The sequence below is a fragment of the Plasmopara halstedii genome (genome assembly GCF_900000015.1).
Source record: "Plasmopara halstedii genome assembly, contig: Scaffold_2061, whole genome shotgun sequence".
Lineage (NCBI taxonomy): Eukaryota > Oomycota > Peronosporomycetes > Peronosporales > Peronosporaceae > Plasmopara > Plasmopara halstedii.
The window spans coordinates 2042540-2060061 of NW_020188969.1; the positions used below are offsets into that span (position 1 = coordinate 2042540).

A 17522-nucleotide genomic window follows, 5' to 3' on the forward strand; every position below is an offset into this window, starting at 1 on the left:
TCACTCCACCCTTTCTTGTGAAAGTGAGGCGCCGCGCGACTCGGCAAGCCACCACCTAGCTCGCCGATCCACTTGATCGCCTCCTGCTTCTTTCCGAGCTCAATTGCTTGACGCATGGTCGATTTCAAAATAACGGCCCAATGGGGGCGAGAGCAGTTACTGTCTTGATGAAGGGCGACCTTCTGCGTCCACTTTAACTCTTTCGCAGAAGTTCTTGCCATTATTAATCAGTACTCTTCAGGTAAGGCTCTCTTCTTTTCGGTTCTCTTCTCTGGTGGGTGTTTCACAAAGCGCTGAATACAACATCAGTATCGCGAGGGGTCGGGTGACGTTCGGGAGGCATTTCGAGCGCACCAAAAGCGTTGGGCATCAGCCGATCTGACGAAGAAGAGATGAATCATTTGGTCACCCGAAATATTCTTAAATGTAATATGAAGGAGAGCACAAAAGCCATTAAAAACTGCGCTTGGTAATCTCAACAAGTTTGTGACTGAGAGGTACAAAGAATCGGGCTGCCACCCAGGGTTATTCGACGAACGTTCGCAGGAAAATGTCGAATTTCAGCAGGCTCTGAGTCACATATGCGAAGAGTTAGAGGACAAAGGGACCTTGCACAAAAAAGCGAGTCTATCCACTGCAGGTGGACTCACAACTCACGGCGCTTTGTTATTGATATCAGCATAGGTGGCTTTGTGAAACCCTGATAGATTCAAGAGCGTTGCTTAATCATGCGAGCCACGCGACCGTCATAATCAGTGGATAGTCCGCGGGGGCATCGATGAAGTTTACTGTTGATATGATATCTGTGCGTTTTATGCCAGATATCATATGGAATCTTCTCGTGAACTTTGGGGAACTTGGCAGCTTAAATCTTGCTGTATCATGTGTAAGTCGGCGCTGTTCACAAACGGTTCATCAAACAAAACACGCACGCTTTTGCAACGAGGAAACATTTCCTTTCGTGGAGGGAGAGAACACTCCCGACTTTGAGAAAAGAAGAACGACTTAACATCTTTAAGATAAATTTGTAACTGAATTAAAAACGAGTCATGGTTTCTAGCTACATGCGAAACACCCCAGGAGCGACTAATAAAACCTTTGGCTCCTGATTTATAGATCAAACGTGTACTGAGGTAAAACATCAGCTTCAACTTATACACGAACTTGGATGTAAGGGATTTGAGCGTCAAAAAGCTTGATCTTCAACTTTCATGAGAAGTATCTAGTAGAAGTGACTACCCACTCCGAAGGACAGAGACACATTGGTATCGTCTCTCGTACGATCCCCAAACAGAAATCAGCATTCTGTCTCGCACGGAATGATTGTGAGTTCATATAAGATGTCACGTATGCATTTGGGATCACCATGCTGTAATATTCTTTTTATCAATTCCCACAATGCATACAGAAGGTACCTTCATGTAATGGCTAAGTGTAGCCCATCGCCGTATGGTCCTTGTTTCAAAAACGAAGTCATCAATGGTATGGCATAGCCGGAATGAAACGAGCCAAGTATTGACTAGAAGTTGAAAATTCAGGTTCCACGTACGTCTCTTCTGGTGGATCTTTGATGAGTTTTGGTGATTCATGAACCCACTTCTGCTAAGAAATAAAATTGCTGTTAGCGCAAACACACACCTGCGATAGGTTTAGAGCAGGATTTGAGACTGGACGGATTGTTGAGTAGCAATGTTGCCGAGTTCCTTTAATAGATATGAGAAAGCATAAGCGGCAGCGATCCACGTACAGTGGATAGTAAGAGCAACTTCGAGTCGAGGTCTTATTTACCAAGGCCAATGGAGACGGTCATCTGTAAGTCGGTATTAGAAACGCCATTCTTTGAGGTTATTCAGGACGGTTTATCAGCTTTATGATAACAAGTACTAATGAGTCGGCACTCCAATTTGGATTGTCCAGTACTTCGGTGCAGTAGAACTCCATGGGATGCTGGCGGTAAGACTAATTCATCGTAATTGGCGTTACTATGGTAGTCCTAAGGGCTGAAAGCTCTCCACCATTACCTCTTGTAAAGGCTCTAAATGCTCGAGAAACATACCCAAAGATCGTTTGCAATGCTTTGCAAATTGGTGATGTAATCGAAATGGTACAATTAAAACGAAAGTAGTTGTGAGCTCATCAGCAGTCAAAGATGAGCCGTCATTGAGGGCCCTTGCAGAGCATTGAGTGCGAGGAGTGGGGTAGCCATTTCAGGGTCCTCCAACTTTTTTACTGTGCTGTAGCAATATCACAACCCTTGACAAGAGACTCACCATGCATGTTTCCTCGTATAGTAGGATTGCCTGGGCTTCGAAAATGAAATTCGTGTCAGTCCCACATCAATAGCCGTTAAAAGAAACAGCTTGCCTCACTTCTAGAGGCTCATGAAGCCAATTTCATTAGAGGAAGTAACATCCAATACACGTCGTTTAATTTTCTATGTCAGAAAGGCAAATTGCATCTGTATGGTTGTATATACTTATGGTAAGCTAGCTGCAGCAACTATCCTGGCATATATATAGCAGATTTGCTGTAAACCAGCATGATTATCGCATTGTCTTCAGCCTCGTGCCTAAGTGATCATTATCATAATCTGCTTTGATAATGTCTTCTGACACAGGGGCTGTCTGATACACCAATGACGATTAATCGTCCGATGACACTACTGTTCAGGTCACATCGTGTGCAGCGGGGCTGCCGTAGCTCTTTGCTTAGCAAAAACCAAGCTATGGACACCGACATTACATTCTTTACAGGAACCAGTGGGTCGCATTCCGCTGCCTCCAAGAGTACTTAAAACCTTCACCAAGGCAAATGAACTCTTCCGTTCAAAATTGAAACTGTATGAAATTGTTTTGGTTGTGGCAGAGCTGCCAATATCTAAAACCTTGGTTTTTCCTAATTATTTTAGTAATACCAAGTTAATACACTAAAACCTAATTAAAAGAGTAATATGCATTATTACTGGCAATCCTGCCACGTAGTTGCTTCTTGTTACGGTAAGATTACACCAATTTGTGTAATCCACACCTATTTACGGTTGCATGATCGTTTATTACCCGCCTTTTCATAGAAGGGTACGTGTAACCCGTTACACTCTCCCATCAAAATTGTGAATATCCACAATTCATATTTAACTGTCGCCTTATACGAGGCTCGCGTGTCTGAGACACCTTTATGTTTTTAAAACCAACCGTGAACATTCTCCGCTCAATGAGCCCTGTGTCTATGACACGCAAAACTCCCAGCCTAGCTGGTTTTGAGGGCACCCGCGGGCAAAGATCTTCTTCTTCTGCACGAGTTGCATCTCCGGACAGTTTGTCCGCGGCTTCACGGGAAGCACATCCTAAGTCATCGGCAACCGAGCGCCACACAACGCACCCGCCCGGGGCGACGGATTCCCCTTGTTGAGGATTCGGAGGAAGTCGACTAAGAATCAGATACTCCTTTCCCAGTATGGGAAGACGATGAGGATGCTGTGCGCCAACGGGGCGACGTGAGCTTAGCTCGAACCTTGCGGACACTGGGTTCTTTCCTCGATCTCTCGACTTCTAAGGGATGTGGTATTATTACAATCTCCTCGACGAGGCACAGGAGCAGCAATTTGAGGCTGTCCACAAGGCGGCTATCATTTAGTCGTATTCACGTTCGGTCTAAGACCCTCGTGATGGTACGGCTTCCGCTCGGCGGATCTCGCTACTGAAGCATAAGACGCGATCACTCGATCGTAAGGCGTCTACGTAGTCGGGCCCCCGACCACTACATAAGCCGAGCTTGATCAGCGGAAAGCTGTCCAAGCTCGCTTTTTGGTACCACAAGATATCCCAATGGATCGGTACCGCGCTCGACTTTAAGCTCGAAAAGGAGGCGCTTTGTACCCGCAATGCGTACTGCTCGCCCCTGGCACAACCGCTGCAGATGATGAGGAACTCTTTGAGCGATGGGTACAGCGGCACCGAAAACTTTTCTAGCTGCCTACCTTACAGCGAATCCACAAGGAAGTAGACGTTCACGTAGAACACCATATAAGATTTGAGCCTGTCAAACTCAAGGCACAACGCCGACTTCCTGTGTTTTGTCGCCCTGCGACACATAGAATAATCCATCTTGCCCCCGCGAGCTCTGAGGTTACTCACTCGGTTAAGTCCACGACCACAGCAGCTCAGGGTCATAGCTTGAGCTCAGCTCATGACACCCCGGCTTTCTGGGCTACCGCCGAGAAGCGCAGGGCGCACGACGACGCGAAGCGTCGTGATCTTTCTGATCATAATCGTCACGACGTCTGGACATTCTTGCCGAAGTGGCACCTCAACCTCCCACGAGCTCTCGAAGTTTGGGTATCTCCGCCACTTCACAAGATATTGGGTTAGACCCTGTCAACGACGTCGACCTACAAGGCGTTCCACGTGGTAGTGAACGCCCCCAATCTAATGAAAAGAGTCGGTGGCGGACGATGACGACTTGATCGATTGCCGCCCGGTCACTCGCGTGCTCTTCTAGCATTAGAGAACAAAGTCCGTCGCCATCGGCACTTTGCCGAGCATCTTTCCGAGGTCGCCTCCCGCTGTGTGGAAACCGCGAGAGTCTGGAGCGCTTTGTGAACCGACTTCCTCACGTTGAGGTTAACCATGCTCTGTTGAAGCGGCATCTAGTTGTCGAGCAGACAAATACGTCGCTTCATGCCACGGTGGAGCGCTTTGCGCCACTGAAAACGGAAATTGTTGCGCTCCGTGCTCAAAACCAGTCGCTGGTTCAGCTTCTGGGTGGCCAAGCGCCTTTTGGTGCCATCCCGGCGCCAACACTTCAGTTTTTACTTGTGCCAGATCCTGGTACGCTAAAGCAAGCTCACAGAGAACACCGGGTGGGTGCGCATCCTTCTCGAAAGGTTCAGCGTATAATCTAGGCCTCGCTTGGCCACGACCTTAAGAGATCTAATAAACCGTGGACGAAGTTTTGTCTCAAAGACAGCAGAGACTGCATGTGTAGGAAGGTATTTAATATTTATTGAAATCAGGTGTCCGACCTCAACGTTTTCCACACTTCTTCTGCCTCTTACATCTGCATATTCTTTCTGCATGTCTTGGCTTTCAGCCATAGCATTGCGAACGTGTCGTACAACACTCAGCTCGGAAAACAGGAAGTCATCGACTTCTTTACGGACACGGAGGGGGTAGGCATCGGCTAGCCGTTTGGCTATTCCTCGCCCACCAAGCCCTGAGCCATGAGATGACAGCGTCAGCGGGACGCGTGGATTAAAAAGCCCGTTCACGTAGAATGGAGTGTAGCCGATAGAGTAATACACTGCATTTTTTAGAGCAAACTATACGAGTGGCGGCATGACGCTTTAGCGCTTTGGCGTCTCAGAGCAGACGCTACGATGAACGTCTTCAACGACGCAATTCACGCGCTCAGTTTGACTATCGGTCTACGGATGGTCTGCTGCTGACATAGTCAACGCACACTGAAGATTGTAGACCAAAATTTTTAAGTGAAGCGCGGGTCTCGATCAGATACAATTGACTCCGGGAGTCTATGTTGTCGAAAGACACGATCGACAAACAGCGTCGTTGTACCCACACCGTCGATGGTCTCCGGCACTGCCGCAAGATGAACCAACTTGCTCAAACTGTCCACAAAGACCACCACGCCCATGTTGCCCGCCGAGTTCATCGGCATGACAAACACAAAGCTCATACTCATCGCATATCAACACTCGGAGGGTACCGGTAAACTGGCCAGTGGCGCCGCTGCATTCGAATAAGGTTTCAACCTCTGACACATATCACACGCGCGCACATATGCGCTCGTTTATTTATACAGCTTGGACCACCAGTAGTGGCAACTCACCAAGTTGTACGTCTTCTCACGGCAGAGATAACCACTGAGTGGAGTGTTGTGGGCCTCTTAGAGGTTACAGTTATCTTTCATTGTGAGGAACCATAATTTGTGGCGTATCCGTCAAATCGGTGCTACAGTACAGCAACCGTTTTTAATGAATGTCGTTGTAACCGTGCGCGCAAACGCACCGACAATTTGTGGGCCGTGCTTCCAACCTCCTTGCTCTCGAGAGCCCGTAGCAGCGCTACACACATACCGTCAATCGCGTATGCGGTGCGAATCTAATTTGTCACTGACGACGTAACCTCAGCAAGCTCATAATCCGGTCTGCGTGACAACGCATCAGCCAAAGCATTCTGCTCTCCTGGCTTATACTTTACCTCGAAGTTAAAGGAGAGCCACCTGGTCATCTTCTGCGAGAGATGAGGTGACTGAATCGCAAGTACGTAATGACGCCACCGGGGAAGTCCGGGTGCTGTCTACTTATTGCAAAGCATGATTTTGTAGATCAAAAATGGCTTTGAGCCAAGCAGGTGCACCCTGAACTTGACTAGTGGATACTTCATCGCAAGTAATTCCTTGTCGTGGACTGACCTGTTTCTCTCCGCAGACTAAGGCTGGTGAGATTTGAGCTCGATCACCCGAACTCGCCCCTCGGTGTCTGCTTGCAACAGCGCACAGCTGGTGGCAAAGTCCGAAGCGTCACAGACGACACTAAAAGGACTTTCGAGGTCTGGCAACGCCAGAAGTGCTGCATGAAGGAGGCTATCTTCGACCCTGTCAAAAGCCTCCCGATGCTTGGTGTGCAACACCATATCGTATTATTCGTAAGGAGATTCAATCCATTTCCGCATAATTTGCGCTAGACTTGTGCAAGAAATTGGCGAGGCCAAGCAGCTTGCGCAAGTCCTTTTGATTCTTTGGAACCGGTCAGTCCACATTCGTCTTGACCTTAGCGGGACCCACTCGAAGGCCACGCTTCCCAATTATGAACCCTAAAAAGGAAATTTCTTCCGCGCCGGAGTTGCACTTATCAGCATTAGCATACATACAGCTTATTCGTGCGCATGGAGAACATTCTTTCCAGAAATTGGCGTCTGTGCCGGAATGGTGGTAGTCTTTAGCTCATTTATAAGCGTGAACGATATGCTTCTTGCCGTTCGGCTTCCGGGCACAAAACGTGGGTGTCGATTGAGGAGACTTACTCTCATGCACCATTGCTGCGTCGTGCTTTTACGAATAAAGGCGGCAATGACATCCACTGCTCCTTGAGCAGGGGTCATTTGCGTGCTACGCAGTATTTGGTTCCCGGAAGCAGGTCAATCTCATGGCGCACACCTCGGTCCGGAGGTAGGACCAACGGCGGGTCTCTGGAGACGACATCTTGAACTCCTTTAACAAATCATGGTACGGATCCGAGGGATCCTTCACGATCGACGATTCACTTTGTGCGTCAGCACCCCCTTGATGTCCTCCAGAACTGTATTGAGTGATATCTTGATGATATAACATGTACCGAGTTACCCATGATAACGGTTAAAGAGTTAGCAATTACCCATTCAGACTTCAGAAGGTTCAAGAAGATTCCAGAAGGAATGGTATCAATAAGGAAGAAGCCGTAACCCCCCCCCATCTGTTTTCTCTGTAACCGGATTGGAAGATCAAGAACACGTGGCCCAATAAACATGCATAACATAGATATGTGGATAATCTACGAGTTCATAATTAGGAGAAAGATAAACAGAAACACGATCACTTTTCTAATTTGCCATTAACTCCACACACTCGATACATTTGGTAGCACTTGTTGGTCCTTGCTTTCTGTAGACCGTCGCCGGCGTCATAGCCAGAGATTTCGTCGCTTAGACCGCCTCTATCGTGCTTACTTTTTTTGGACTTGTGAAGAGACTGTGTATTCTTTTGTGTTTCTAAGCTTGTATGATCCAATGAGAAAACCTATCGAAGGCTTACCTCGCGAATTTGCCGCACACGTTCGAACCAACTCCATTGTGGAAGTAACCTCGTTGAAAAGCACGCAGTTGATATTGCGAGTGGCTATAAACACCAAGTTGTGCTAGCCGTTCTTGTGAAAAAGAACAAGCATTGAAGAGGGAAAAAGAAACAAGCGTTTGCATCATATGCCAGAGCGTTGGAACAGCAACAACTTATGCTGAATACTCTGGTAGAGGCTCAAGCAAATCAGATGAATATCCAAAATGCGACACAACAAGAACTCACAGCGCAAAGAGAGCTGCGAGAAGTGAGAAGCTTAATGAGAATGGAAGGACTCTTAATGCCAAAACATTATGAGCGCATGGATGAGAGTGTGAATTTGTACATTCTTCAAGGCGAAGAATATAGATCCGATGCAGAGTGAAGAAACGCAAACAATGTTTAGCAATGATGGTAGCCAATTCAAGAGGGCTCGCCGCTACTTTGTACCAGAAAAGGGTGCAGTCCACAGGAGCGCTGCCAGAAACGCTAATAGAGTTCGAGCAATAGGTTTGACGAGAATTTGCGCCTGAAGATCGACAAGATCGATTGAGAGATGGGTCATTCAATCTAAAGCAGAAGAATTACAAAGATTTCATGAAATATGTTGGTAGGTTCAAGAAAATTTGTACCCAGGTGATCGATATGTCAGAGCGTGACAAGATAGCAATTTCCGATCGAGGATTAAGAGTGCGTACGAGAGAAGAGGTGCAATATAAGAATTACAGCACCGTTACGGAAGTCATCCAGACTGCGCTAGATTTTGAAAAAGCGCACAATTTTCTGCTAGGAATAAATAATGGAAGGCGAAATCAAGACTACAACGACATATACAGCAGACAGAGGTTCAAACCAGAGAAACGACTGAGTCAACGCGAACCTTAAGACAATGGAATGGACAATGCAAATGTTAGATAGCGAAATGGAAGACAAGTAAATCAGCAAAGAAACAGTGTTCGTCAGAACAGGACATGCTTCAATTGTGGGAAGCAAGGACATGTTGCTGCAGAGTACAGACAACCAAGACGTCAGAATACTAAGGAATAAAGGCCATTGAGGCACAATTATAATTCAAGAGAGAATGTGAGACACAACAATATGGCTGTGCAAGACGCAAGCAAGGAAGAGGGGGTCTCTGTCAGGATGAACACCAGTGAACACCAGCCAAGTGAAAGCGCGCGAGGGGAAAGCAAGGATGCGCGAAAAGAGAGCAAAGTCCCGCATGCTGATGGGTAGAATGGGACTGATGAATGGAAAGTAAGTCAAAGTCCTCATCGATTCAGGAGCAACAGACATACTCTGTCGACCTGGATTTGGTCAAAACGCTGCTGGAAGCACAGAAAGTTCGATTGAAGGCTGTGATGGAAAATGTTCCGAGACAAGAACGGTAAATGAGCTGAGCGAGTCACCACATTTAATATTCGAATTTCAAGGATCTGTCTATGACATGATGAAACCTTGGAGATAATGAATACGACATCATTTGAAGAAGCCATGTTTTTTTTGCATAATCTGTAGATAGATTGGAAAACGAATAAGCTAATCAAAGTAGACATGGATAATAGGGAAAAGACAAAAGTAACCAGAAAAGATAAGAGCCACTACGAAGATGACATTGAAGCATGGATGAGAATTAAGTGCTGTATAAAAAACAATACAAAACACCATGCCAGCAGAGTTGAAGAAACTACTGGATACATTCCAAGATGTTTTTACGGATAATATACCCAATAAACCGCCTCCGAAACGAGTTGTCGAGTTTGACCTGACATTGAAACCTTGAGCTAAACCGAAGAATACTCCATCATTTCGAATTTAAAACGTCGAGCAAGAATCAGTGGATAATTTTGTGCGAAATTTGGAAAAGAAGGATTAAATCCAATTGTCAACAGTGACTAAATTTCGAACATAGTTGGAGTGCCGAAGAGAGATGCAGAGGGGCATATGCCTTTTCGTGCCACATGGCTCAAGCCTGCGACAGCAGACACGCCATTTCGCTGGGTATTGGGCTATCGTCATGTCAACTCTCAAACGGAGATACCAAAGATTCTCCTGGAACATTAAGATCCGTTTGATCGAATGTTTGCATGAAAGTCCTTACGAAGATTGATCTTGAATCAGGATACGTACCACCAAATGCTTGTGGTTTCTGAAGCAATTGCGTTAGCACGCACCGCGAAGTCTATAAATGGTGTGTTACGCCTATGGGTATGGCTGGGATGCCAGGAGTATGGTCCAGACTCCCGAGATGTCTCTTTGACAAGTTTACATTTGTAGTAGTTTATATGGCCGACATTTGTGCCCTATTCAAAACTATGAAAGATCACATGTGTCATTTGAAGATTGTTTTTGAAGTATTGAGGCGAAAATACTTGTACGCAAGACCAGCGAAATGCGAATTTGTAGTCGAAAAAGTGGATTTTCTAGGACATACTATATCAAAAGAAGGATTACATGTGGATTCGAAGAAAAAACGCGCCATAGAGGAATGGCGAGATTCGACTACTCGCAAAGAACTGTTGAGTTCTCTAGGACTAGCAGGATATTCCAGAATGTCTTTCGCAAACTACGCCAGGCTAGTTGCCACTGAGTGATCTGGTTAAACCGTCTACAACATGGTGCTGGGAATAGAAACAGCGAAAATATGTTTTGACAATCAAGCTCGCATTACAGCAAGGGCTGGTGTTGCAAATGCCAAACTACGATCGACCATTTATTGTGACAACCGACGCATCAAGCTACTGCTGTGGAGCTGTGATCTTGCAGCAAAATTCAGACAGCAACGATCGTCCAGTAGCCTTTTTATCAAAGGTGCTGGGTCCGCACGAACTGAACTGGCCCGCATATGAGAAAGAATTGTATGCTATCAAGCTAGCACTGGAAAAATGGAGACATTATCTGCACGGAACGCATTTCGACATATACACAGACAATTCGGCATGCACGTGGATTTTGAAGACGCCGATGTTGTCGGCAAAGTTGACACGGTGGTTAAATTTTGACATTGCACCATCGACCAGGAAAGCTGATTGTGTAGCGGATGCATTATCCCGACCTCCGTCGAGTTGATTTTATGATCTGCCAGATGCATGAGTGCACGAAGGAATGCCACAAACCTAGAGTAAACAGCGGACGCCACAGAGAGCGTGTTGCAGCCATGTCAACCTTGTTCGACCATGACATGGACACACGTTTTAGGGGGGAGGAATTGAGCAAAAAAAATAGTTGGACCGCCACAGCGCCATGTTGTCAACAATTCAACGATGACTTTATACAGCATAATTGAGATGGATGCAGATACAAAAGAACGATTCAAGTAAGCCTGCAAAACAGACACATTCTTTGCCAAAAGTTCAAAAGAGAGAGCTATAACAGTAAAAAGAGGTATATACTTCCTCCAAACAAGTAACCTAGTGTGAAGATCAAGTGTACCGAACGATCCAAGCCTCAGAGGAGAAATTATATCGCAAGCTCATGATTTGTGCATTGCCGCACATCAAGGAATTCGACGAATACAGCTAAGTGTATCACAATGGTACTATTAGAATAAATTGGATGAGGATGTAAAATCGTACGTGACAATCTGTGAGACATGTAATCGCTACAAGACAAGCAATGTGGGAGCGAACGGAAAGTTGATGCCTATCGTAGTCCCGAGTGAATGTTGGCATACGATTTCAGTGGATTAGATAATAGGAGTACCGGTTTCGAAAGGCAAAGACGCCCTCATGATTGTTGTTGACGTATTATCGAAGAGAGTCAAGTATATCCCGACTCAGACAACAGCCGATGCGCCATAAACTGCAAGAGAGTCTTTTATCACGTAGTCAGATATCTTGGACTACCGACAGTGATTTTTAGTAATAGAGATCCAAAGTTTACTTCAAACTGTTGGAGAGAGTTAATAAATTCAGCATTGCATGACGACATCTGGAAGATCACAAGCAGATGGAAATACGGAGCGTAGAAACAGGACACTCGAGGACTCACTGCGTTGTCAGGTCTCGTATCTTGGAGCAGACTGGGTAGATCATCTGCCAACGATCGAGTATGCTCACCAAAGTTTGGTGTACACTTCAACAGAATTTTTACCCTTCGAAGTGGATTCAAGGAGAAAGCCGAGAGAGCCCGTCATCAACCTGCTGATCAGCCCAAACGAGTATGCTCCAAACTTTGCAGAACATCGTACGAAGATTTTCATACTTGCACAAAAAAGTCCTGGGAGAGCTCAAGGATAACAGGAAGCTTACTATGACAACAAACGATCAAACGTCACTTTCAAAATTGACGATATATTATTACTAGCAACCAGAAACTTGCCATTGATACATGCTCAGACAAGTGACAAGAATGAGAAGTTAAAATTCGTACCGTGCTTTATTGGACCACTCGAGATCACTCAAGTCATAATTGAGAACGACATGAAGCTTACATTGCCAAAGTTGATGGAGAAAATGCATGATTTGTTCAACGTGGACAGACTGAAACATATCAAGGAAACATCAGAACAGTTTAAGTCAAAACCAATACCAAAAGTTACACCAATCATTCTCGAAAAGGACACTGGTAAATAATTGTTCATCGTCAAAGTATTACTAGAGAAATGAAGAGTCAATCGTAAGCAAGAATATTTGGTGAAATGGCGCGGATATCCAGAATATGAAGCAACAACCGCAAAAGAATCTGAAACATTTTTTTCTTTCTCATTTCCAGGAATTGACCGAAGAGCTAAACAAAAGAACTGCTCAAATCAAAGACAACCAAAAATGAGATGTAACAAGACATCAGGAGAATGTAATGAAAGATGTCTTGATGGTATAACGTGTACCAAATTACCCAAGAAAACGGTTAAAGAGTCAGCGATTACCAATTAAAAGTGTAGAAGGTTTGAGAGAATTCCAGAAGGAATATTATTAATATGGAAGAAGCCGTAAACCTTCCATCTGTTTTCTCTATAATCGGATTGGAAGATCAAGAACACGTGGTCCAATAAACATGCATGACATATATATGTAGATAAACTACGAGTAAATAATCAGCAGAAAGATAAACATAAACACTATCTCTTTTTCAATTTGCCACCCACTCCACACACTCGTTACAAGGACAGCTTAATCCAGAAGCGACAACGATTTAATATCTTGGTTCGGTCGTATAATGATCACCTCGGCTAAATCGCCTATCTTCAAGGCACCGCCAAACGCTTTGAAGGGCATCTTATCCAGCTCAAGCATAGCATACACAGCGAGAATAGCCTCGAGGTGACGTTGCCGTCTTGCTTTCCCGTCATACCGTTGACGAGGGTGTAAAGCTGTGCGCTATCGCCTATGGAGTCCCACCCTGGGTCAGGATCGACGCACTGTGTCTTGCATATAACATGCGGCATCGCCGTCTTCTCTCTATAGAACACGCATTCGGCGTCGTCCAGTGTCCCCACTCCCTGCCTCATCAGAGCCTTGATGTTATTAGCAACACCGACGAAGAGCTGCTAGCTCGACAGTGTTTGTCAAGTGGATAACTTGCTACTCCACGCGCATCAGAATGGCATAGCCCGCAATACTCGAATCTCGTCCGACCATGTCACTCTTGGCATGCAGCGACTGCTTCGAAACGTGAGCATTGCTCAGTGGATTACGTACCACGCCATGTGCAACACTAGAGCCTCGCCCTCAATGCCTCGGACCTCCTCCGACCATGCCACGCTTGGCATGCAGCAACTGCTTCGATACCTGACAAGCGCTTAGTTGGATATACCACGTTCAGCCCGCGAGCCATGCTCGGGACTCTTGTCCGTCACACCTTCGGTCTTCTACAATTCGAATAGTCCGATATCCAGCACATTGACCGTCCCGGTCCAGCACTCGCGCCAATAGCGCTTCTGATTCTTAGCAGAGTTGGGTTCATGACTCACCAGAGATCCATAAGGAGACATGCGCGAAGTGCCCAAGGTTTTTGAACTCCAATAAATCAATGGCTCATGGTGCTCCAATCATGCCATAACAGGGATAAGGTCATACCTTGAATCCGAGTCTAAGGCTAAGCAGCTTCCACGCTATCAAAGTCAAGGAACTTAATATCGAGGCCTACAGGGATCCTCAGCATAGTTACACAAGTCCCCGTCGCTAAGCGAACAGTAACGGCGTCACCCGAAAAACCCGAAAAATATAGCGCCTCAGCATACAGCTGATTTCCTTCGATCGTGAAAAGTCGAGCAAATCTGATTGACGCCCCGGGGTCGATAAGAATTCCCATGGCTTCTCAAAGCCCTTCACGGTCGCTTTTACGACCAGCAAGCCCGGCTTGCATACACGTTCCGTTCAAGAGCACAAAGCTCTTCGGGGCTGGGCCCTGCTGCCCTTTATTGCTTTAATGCTCGACAGAACTCAATTTTTCTCCAGTAGAGCGCCCCTCGCCTACTGGGTTTTGTCAATTCCTCGCGAGAAACTAGACTGGTTAGAAGCGAACGTCGGTTCGATGAAACTTTACGCGCCTTGCGCAAGAGACAACGAGATCGAAGGTGACAGATGTTTCTACAGACAAAGCACAATTGGAAGTTTAAACGCTGGTCGGCAGCTCGGAACTCTCCTCCCTCTTCTCAGCATCGATGAGATCCAATGGCTCAGGCTCGCTCTACGAGCTTTAGGGGTGTGCATTCCAACCAAGCCGTGACGACTTGATGTTGAATTCGGCATTTAATGCCACATTCACTGCTTTTCGAAAAAAGACGGAGTCACACGAAAGACGTCCACTCTTGTCACGTCAGTGCGGAGGCTCTCCATAAAAACAGTCACTGCAACCGCCTCGGGGGGGAGGATCGGCTGCCATCCCGGCACTGAGAGTTCTTAACTCTTGCACAAAGCTCACCAACTCATTTTTGCCCTGTCGGGTGGCAAGGAAACACGATCGCACGTGATATGCCTGGTTAACTCGCCCTCAGGGCCAAGCAGGGACATCAGCTTAAAAAGCCCGTCCTGCATGCCCTGGGGCAATTAGAGTGTATTGCTCCATCCTAACAGGGGATCGGTCGTAACGACTCAGGCGTAGATGCTACCAAGTTCACAAGAACCAGTACGAGTGTAGCGGATCGCAATCCGCTACCTTCGAGAGTACTTGAAAACCTTAATCAAGGCAAAGACGCTCTCCCGTCTAAAATTGAAAGCCGTATTTAACTGTTTTATTTGGGGCAGAGCCGCCTATATCTAAATCTTCAGATTTTCTTATTTAATAGTAATACCTAATCAATATAGTAAAACCTGATTAATATGCATTACTACTGGCAATCCTGCCACGTAGTGGCTTCTTGTTATGGTGAAGCCACATCATTGTATGATTACACCAACTTGTGCACTCCGTACCTATGTACGGTAAAACAATTTTGTATGACCCACCCTTTCATACAAGGGTACGTGTAACCCTGTTAGAAGGACTGTAGTTTTTTTCTTTGAGTTGAAGTCTTCGAACTTCACTTATAGATCAACCGTAACTTTCATCGCGGTAACCACCACACCAGTAGCCAACTTCACTGGGATAAAGCCAGTACTTCAAAATAGTGCGTCCAAAAGCACTTTGCTTCCGCGCGTATTTACGTGACGCACCAGAGTCAATCAAGACTCTAAACGGACGACCGTAATTTTTCACACCGCTGTGACCACGTGGATACCACTCCGACTGGTGTCGTTAACGAAGGACAGCGATCCTCTGAGTGCTCAACCCTCATGAGTGATTCTACCACCACACTCTCAAGAGTTTTTTATTGCCCGAGCAGACCGCCCTGCGTCTATTGGGTACCGGCGTTTTCCAAACGCCTCGTGGTATTAGTACCACGTGACTCGAGACCGTTGCGAAGAGAGCCGTGTTGAGATCTTCGTCTCTCACGAGGACAATCACGGCGGATGTGACCGAGTTGTTGACACTCGTAACAGCGAATTTGCTGCCTACGGACAGTCACCGCGCTAAGTTCAGTTTTTCCGAAATTCCGGCACTGCTTCCACCGTGTTTGATCGAATGACCACATGCTTGTCGCTGAAAGTAGTCCTCATGCAATGCAATCATAATTTCATCTTCCAGAGTCGTCGGTCTCCGGCGGAAAAATTCAGTCATGGGAGGGCCATTAGAGAGCCCCTCCATAAACACGGTGACCATCGCTGACTCTGGCAGTGGATCACTCGCCATACTTGCACGAAGCTCGCGGAGCTTCTGTACATAGTCGTACAACGTGCCGTTGTCTTCATGGCATGACGGAACTTCGACCGCTATCGAAACGCCACATTCGATGGAAGGAACATCGATTCCATGGCCTTTTCAGCTCTTGCCATGTGAAAAAATAGCCAGGGCGATTGACTTACCACGTCATCGCCAACTCTCTCGCACGGCCATCCAAATGCGATATGGCAAAGGCCACTTGACTTCGGTCATCACGAATTTGTCTTTGTGATTGTGCCATTTTTCGCTGCCAGAACGCGAGATTTTCATCTTCGTTACCGTGAAAGATTTTCACCTTGATTTTCACGGGGCGTTTCGTGTGTATCGATGCTGTCACCACCACTTGTGGAGAAGGAGACGAAGCCGGCGTCGTTGATTTCTTCGATAGAAATCCCAATAATTCTTGCTCATACGCAGCAAATTTGCTAAGCATTGAGTTATCGCTTCTTCATTTAAAGCGAAGCATATCCGAGACCGCGAGATCTCCGGTTAAAGCTTGCAGCTGCACCACACACTCCTACTGCAAGTGTTAGGAACAAACATTCCTCCCTGTTGATCCGAGACGACCACCTCCCCATCATTCATCGATAATTCCATCGAAGTAGTCAGCATTGGTATTATAACGCTAACCAGTGCTACCAAGTATAACAGGGATTGCCCGTCCGTGTATACACTTTTTGAAGAAGGCTTAGGTCAACACACACGCCTATCGGCGTGTTGCTCGCTTTCAGCGAGCCGTTGAAAAAGAAGGAAAGGTGAAGTGACATTTATTATGGACAATAAGCCTTAAACCTTTCTAAACTGATAAGTGCCTTAAATCCTGATTTAGCAGAATTGAGAATATACAACTATACACGGTCTACATTAAATGATAGACACACACAGTATGTAGTCTATACAACATGTGGAATACCTAGCTTAACACACTATTACAAAACCGACCGCGACTAGCACCATCTTCTTGGTCTCTTTGGCCTTCTAGGAGTTACCGCCAGGGCATAAGTGACCGATGAGAAAACGCAAAATCTCACTAGCTGTTTCAGGCGGTCGCCATAGCTTCATGTTGCTCCGAGCATGCATATTTTTGAGCTTCGAATGCTGCGAGCTAAATAACTACTTTTGTCATCGTCCGGCGATGACGTCGAGAAACTTATCGAACAAGTGCCAGGCGTCGGCAAAGCAAATGCTACAACGCGCTGGCTTCGCCGTTTAGTCCAAAGCGTGACAGAGGAAGGAGAAGTATGCAAACAAAGTGAATGCGTCGCAGGCCGCGCGAGAATATGCTGCGGCTGTGCATAATCTGCGAATTTAAGGATGATAGGTATGAATGAATGAGTCGTATTTCACATTACGTAGAAATCCTTTTCGTCAGTTCTAAACGCGGTTTCAGCATAATGTAAAAGATGCAATAGTCACTTTCGCCACTTCCATGTCACAGTTGAAAGTTGCTATGTATTATCTTATTACACGGCTATACCTACTCGGCCCTGACT

At 46.1% G+C, this 17522-nt stretch overlaps 1 protein-coding gene across 1 annotated transcript; it reads right to left on the reverse strand.

The window, feature by feature from the left end:
• Nucleotides 1-17087: 17087 nt before the first annotated feature.
• Nucleotides 17088-17422, reverse strand: PHALS_02937 (uncharacterized protein; the record flags this gene model as incomplete). The annotated part of the gene is made up of 2 exons (XM_024717404.1): nt 17088-17329; nt 17410-17422. 2 exons carry the CDS (start codon nt 17420-17422, stop codon nt 17088-17090), a joined length of 255 nt encoding a protein of 84 aa, XP_024582906.1.
• Nucleotides 17423-17522: the final 100 nt, after the last annotated feature.